This window comes from Lotus japonicus, chromosome 2, assembly GCF_012489685.1.
Source record: "Lotus japonicus ecotype B-129 chromosome 2, LjGifu_v1.2".
In the NCBI taxonomy this organism is placed as follows: Eukaryota; Viridiplantae; Streptophyta; class Magnoliopsida; order Fabales; family Fabaceae; genus Lotus; species Lotus japonicus.
The window spans coordinates 83,453,335-83,460,068 of record NC_080042.1 but is presented as its reverse complement, the minus strand read 5'-3'; the positions used below and the strand labels follow the sequence as shown (position 1 = coordinate 83,460,068).

The window sequence follows — 6,734 nt, the reverse complement described above, 5'->3', positions numbered from 1 at the left end:
TGTCATCTATCACACCAGTATGAAGTTGTACCGGAGATGTTCCAAAACTTAAAAAGAATGGAACGATCTGAGAAGGTAATAGCTGAAAAAAAATGGGAAAACAATTATGAAATTGTAAAAACCATAATAAAAACACATTGAAGTTAAAAAAAAAGGAATACGAAAATTAAACTAACCAATTCGTATTGTGCACATTGACATGCTGTGAGGGTCAGTACCAACTGTGGATGTTTCCGTTCGTAAAAAACAACCACTTGAGATCCATATCATATCTATTTTTCCAAAAATTTGGACGATCCCTAGTATCAGTGACCGGGACCAAAACCCGCAAGAAGTCAAGGGGTGTTCATGTGTAACCATAGAGAGGCCTCGATACTTGATTTGAGTAAAATCTTCTTTCCAAATTGAAACATAAAAAACGTTAACATTTTCAATTTTTTTGAAAAGAAACCAGCAGTTTAGGGTATCAAAGTTGTATAGCCATCGTAGACCTATCCAACCGTTAGTCAAGCGGCATTCACCATTCTGATGGTGAAATTCAATTGTGCTATGAACACTCACGGGATCAATAATAATAATATATCCTTCAAGTATCGAGGCTAAAAACAATATTAGGGTTAGTAAAACATGAATATTGAAGGATGAGATTAGATTACAATAACACACATCAAAGACATCAAAAATTGATTTGATTTGAGAAAAAGTAGATACCTTTGTAAAGTCATGAAGAACAACGAACAGAGATCTTGAAGCCATGTAGGAAGGCTAAAAACAAAAAACGCACGAGATGGTGAAGGAGCAACGTAGGTTTAGGAGAAAGCCAAATAATGGAGAGATGAATGAAGAATACGAGTCTTATATAAGCTTTTAAATAGAGAGGGGTGTAGGTTAAGGAGAAGGGTGTACATTAAGAGGAAAGGAGGAATGATTGCCATGTATGATTTTTAATGGAATTAGCCAATCATGAGATGCCACGTAGGCGATGATTGGACCTAGAAAAACCCTTGAATGTATATATTATGGATTATCTAAGTAATTTCTACTATCTATGTTATATCAATATTAAAGAATTCACTAAATAAATTATCTATTTTCACTAATTAAATATGCATTTTAAATATTTTCACTAAATAAGAAAAATAAAATTTCATTTTAAATAGGGTAAATCATTTACCATATTGAAAACGGTAAATTATTTACCATATTGAAACGGTAAATCATTAACCGTATTTACAGTGAAACCCATGAAACCCACTCGCGGTCACCCTGTTATACGTTTAAATAAAATACGGTTAATGATTGGCCGTATTGAAAACGGTATATCATTTACCGTATTCTAGTCAGAAGGGACTTTACGGTAATTTCCCCACTTTAAGTGGGGTGGGGAGCCTAAGGGGTGGGGCGCCAAACCCAATTCCCAAGTTTTTGCCCTCGTCGCTTCAGGCTAGGGATGGCACCCGCGCGGGGCGGGGGGGCCCATCCCCACATATTTCCTCTTTCCCCGTCCCCATCCCCATTTCCCACGGCGGGGTGAATTTTTACCCCATCCCCGTTCCCTATCTTCCTACAGGTTCTCACGGGGATCCTCAGTATGTCATTAAAATTTTAAATTAAATATATAAAATACATAAGTTAATTTAATAAATTTAAAAAATACAAATGATAATGCAACTGCATCAAATTTCATACAAATGTATAACAAAGTTAAAATAATACTAAATGAAATTCATCACACAATATGTGAAGCTTACTAAATAAACAATTTAAAACGTAAAGTACTAAATTCAACTCATTTAAAATGGGAAGTATAAAACTCAATACTTTCTCAAGCATTTAACTCATCCAAAATGTGAAGTTTTCATCGTAGGTAATTCAATATTTTGAAGTACTTTATTGTATTTTTTTACTTATATATACAAGGCGGGGACCCCACAGGGCAGGGAGAGTGATCCTCATCATCGTAGGTAATTCAATATTTTGTTGTTGTTGGCTCGTCGGATTGTAGGTTGGGTAGGGTAGGTTGACCGACCCTAACCTATTATCGCCAATTTTGGCGAGTTTGTGGATTGACGAGTGTATCCATATGGACTCAATTTTGGGCATCAATTTTATTGGGCAATGAAGTGCTGCAATTTGTGTTTTGAAGTCTAAAATGAAGAGAAAGCTAGAGTTACAAGAGTTTGAGGAGCTTCATCTAAAAGCTTATTAAAACTACAAGAAATTCAAGGAGAAGACAAGACAACCATAATGAAGTGATATTGAAGAAGGAGTTTTATGTGGGTCAAAAGTTCTTCTTTTCAACTTTCATCTCAAACTTATACCCAATAAGCTTCCCTCAAGATAGGAGGCCTCTTTTATTGTCACTAACGTTTTTCCTCGTGGTGCGGTGGAAATGAAAAAGGAAAAGCTAGGATACATTTATCAAGGTTAATGGGCAAAGCTTCAAATGCTTCTAGAGAGTCCGGTGCTACAAAAAGATGTGTATTTGAAATATCTACTCTATCCCAAATGTTTAATATGGGGTATTAAATGTTAGTTAATTTGTAACATGAATAGTCATGGTTCATTTATATTTTGTTTCAGCCAATTTATCTATTTCTGTTCATGAGTCCATGCATGATAGTTTGAGTTTAATGTTTTTTATGATCATATCAAGCCAGACAAGCCTCCTTTCATTATTTATTATTTATCTCTATTTTAACTAATTATATTAATTGTAAGTGATTGCAATAAATACAAGCTCACTTTTCAAGTCTAGTGTAGAATATCCATTCTCACATACTCATCCTTGTCATGTTTGAATTGAATATGTACTTCAATGGTAATAGATATTCATATGAGTATGTATTTAACATTAGATACTATCATTGGAGATGCTTTTATGGTTGAAATGCTTCCTCAAGTTTTTGTTATTGCCTCTTAAATATTGACGCTCCCCCATTGACGACGTTAGTACCGCGTGAGTTACCATTTGTTTATATATTTTTTTTACAACAAAAAAAAATTATACTTTATTTTGTTTATATTTTATATTAAATTTGTTAAGTTCAAACGTCTAATTACATCGTTTATCATGTTTTGTACGATAACAATTTTAAAGGCATAATGGAACACTATAAATTTCATATTTTAGGAACACTTTGACTTATCGTCTATGACTATGTTGTTTTGTTCAAGTCTAAACAGCCTACACAAAACGACAGTTCAATCCCTGTGAAGAAGCTACATTCTATTGGTCAAAGCGCATCGTCTTACTCAAAATGACCATTGGAAGAAAGAAGATCATCTAACCGAAGAAGATCGTCTGAAGAATGAGCGTTATCTTTGAATCACAAAAAGATATTAGACAAACTTGGAGAAGAAGTTTCAAGAGGAGAGCACGTGATCTGACAAAGCACAATGGCCAAAGCTGGAGTACAACGTTGTCACCATCACGCTGCCATATTTGCTTCTCAACGGATAGAAGTAAAGACCAATGCTATCTACCAACTGACAGACTACTTCTTTTGGGCAAAAAGTCTTCATCAAATAGTGTCATGCATTTAATGTACCTGACACAAGTACACTAAAGCACCGTTTGATCCAACGACTAGAATCTTTGTGAAATTTTTTGACATTGTCTGCTTCAATAAGAGAACCATACCCTGAGTCAAATCCTCTTATCTCACTTTCTCTAGACTTAGAACATAAAGTATAGCCTCAAAGTCAATTCTCACTTCAAATACTTTATAACTCCAGAGCTTGAAAGTCTCTACAATCGCTCTTGTAAGATATATACTAACAAAAGATGCCATCATTGATGAATGAATATTTTAATTTTGCCGTGAATGGATACTATAACAATCAATTTAATTTTCTTTTGCAATTAACCGTAAAAAATAAAGTAAAAAAGAAGCATATTTTAATAATTCTTTTTTTAATTGATGAATGTATAATATAATTTTTTTTAAACGTGAATTGATACTAATTTTTTTTTAAATTCGACTGCAAATATATTAAAGGCCAACCGGCAAAAGGTTCATTACATCAGCATCAATAAGCGGTGCGGCGGCTAAAGGGACCTCTTCCACCCATACCATATTGGTATAAGCTTCCGCGCTCTTAGCCAAAAAATCCGCCACCGCATTGCTCTTACGGCGAACAAACATAACAGAAACTAAATCAAAAGCAGAACTCAATAAACGACAATAACTAATAATAGAACTCAAATACGACCGGCCATCCTCCTTTGCATGCTAGTGGTTAAACAACTGCAGACAATCTGTTTCCAATGAAATCCGCCGGAAACCCAAATCAATAAACAGTTGTAAGGACCACCTCATGGACATTGCTTCAGCCAGAATAGGAGTGGTAACATGAACTGGATAGGAGCACGCAGAGGCCATCACCTCGCCTCTATGTTTACGAACCACCATACCCAAACCGACCGGTCTCCCATCCACGAATGAAGCATCAAAATTGCACTTATAAGTGCCACGAACAGGTCCACGCCAAGCCACATTTCTCTCAATCGTAGCTGGAGCTGATGCACCAATGCGCACCTCCGCCTGCACGCTTGCTACTCGCTGGAGAATGTGCTCCGTTGAAGAAGGTCGCTGCTGGAACTGGTGGTGATTACGGGCCTCCCACATCATGTAAATAGTTGTCTGGACTAGAGCCATAACTTCACTATCATGCAGCTCATGAATGTGTCTCCAAAAATCTGCAAACGTGAGAAAATTATCAACGCGGAGAGACAGAGGTGATGCAAACCAGACCTGACAAGCCGCTGGACAATGCATAAAAAGGTGCTCCTCCATCTCACTCTCTTCAGCACACAGATTGCAGCCTGGGTCTACATCGACATGGCGCCGAAACAACTTCGCTCTCAAAGGAAGATAACTTGAAACCACTCTCCAACTCACTTCCTTGCATCGAGGTAAGGCCGTGTGTTGGTCAATCCGCAAGTGTACGGAATTCACCCGGTTTTAATTTATCGAACCACAGGGAATTGGTGTGGCAATTCAGTTTAAGATCCAAGTTTAAGGTTGAAAAGCAAGTAAAATTCAGTTTTAATAATTGGTTGTTTCTTGAGTTTGTAAAGAGACAAGTAATCAAGTAATAAAGTGATTGAAAAACAGAGATGAGATTGCCTTGGGTTCTTGTTCAACTATTTCAGTTTTAGCAAACCTTCCTATTCAATTAATCCTGAGTCTCTCCTTGATGTTCTAGCCTAGATAGTCATCTATCGATGCCTCGTAAAGAAAACCCTTTCTAATCAAAAGATAGATTCAATTCCTTGATAACCTAAACATTTGCTAGAAGCACTAAGCATACAAATCAGGCCAACAAACCCCAACCCTTCCTCTATTCCTAGTAGCAAGTATAGAAGGAGTAATCTCACAACAAGTCCCAATTCTATAACAAACTATCGTTATGATTATAGAAAAGTAAGAAGCTAGCATGCATTCAAGCTTGAAAGATAAAGCATAGAGGTGAGATTCAAGGGTTTACTCAGAACATCATGAATAGAAATGGATTGAAAGCTAAAACATCCAAAGTCTCCCAAAGAACCCAAAACAAAAGGGGTTTTAGCCAAACATGGCTATGGAATCCATGCTAGAAAGTAAAGATAAAACCTAGGTCATAAGGCCTAGGGAAAGCTCCCAAAGCTCCAGAACTCAAGCTCTCTCTTCTAACTTATGAAAAAAAATGATAAAAATGACAAAATGTTCAAAAGAAATGACAAAAAGCCTATTTATAGGTGGACTGGGCGAGCCCCTAGAGGGGCAACGCCCCGCATGTAGCCCGCCCAGAGGCGGGGTCCTGGCCTTAAATCGGGCCTTGATCTCGGAGGCCCAATTGGCCCAATAGGTGGTACCCAAGCTCTATAAATAGGAGGTAGTTATCAATTGGAGGGGACTTTTGGCTCATTGATGAAATTACACATGAAATTCAGCATTCTCTCTCTCATTCTCTCACTCTCTAGCACAATCTCTCTACCCTTAGGTACTATACCTCTCTTCAATGTTCATTCCCAGAACATTTGGCGCCGTCTGTGGGGACCATAAACACCATCGCCGGAGGATTTGGCGGCGGTGGCGACACTCGTGCGGCGCGGAAACGCCATGTTCGTGCCGTTAACTCCGTCCATGAGGTCGCTTTTGGATTCGTACACCCTGACATAACAATCTCGATGGCAGACTTTGAGGGGATAAAGCCTCATAAGGACGACCCGATCGTGGTGCAGTTAAGGATGAACAGTTTCAACGTTAGAAGGGTACTCCTGGATCAGGGTAGTTCGGCTGATATTATCTATGGTGATGCATTTGACAAGTTGGGACTAACTGACAATGATCTGACCCCATATGCGGGAACCTTGGTAGGTTTCGCGGGGGAGCAAGTAATGGTGCGGGGATACATTGATCTAGACACAATATTTGGGGAAGATGAGTGTGCGAGGGTTTTGAAGGTAAGGTATCTGGTTCTCCAGGTGGTGGCATCTTACAATATCATCATTGGGCGAAATACATTGAATCGCCTTTGTGCTGTAATTTCAACAGCACACTTGGCGGTCAAGTATCCGCTAAGCAGTGGAAAGGTGGGAAAGCTGAAGGTGGACCAGAAGATGGCGAGGGAGTGTTACAATAATTGCCTTAACTTGTACGGCAAGAAGAGTGCGTTGGTCGGTCATAGATGTTATGAAATAGAAGCTTCGGATGAAAATCTCGACCCCCGGGGCGAAGGGCGAGTAA

The 6,734-nt window shown here is 38.3% G+C and overlaps 1 protein-coding gene across 1 annotated transcript; it reads right to left on the bottom strand.

The window, feature by feature from the left end:
* Positions 1 to 3,995: 3,995 nt before the first annotated feature.
* LOC130737146 (uncharacterized) lies at positions 3,996 to 4,799 on the bottom strand. The gene is made up of 2 exons (XM_057588912.1): positions 4,259 to 4,799; positions 3,996 to 4,156 (listed from the first exon to the last, which is right to left on the bottom strand). Exons 1-2 carry the CDS (start codon positions 4,797 to 4,799, stop codon positions 3,996 to 3,998), a joined length of 702 nt encoding a protein of 233 aa, XP_057444895.1.
* Between the last annotated feature and the right edge of the window lie 1,935 nt (positions 4,800 to 6,734).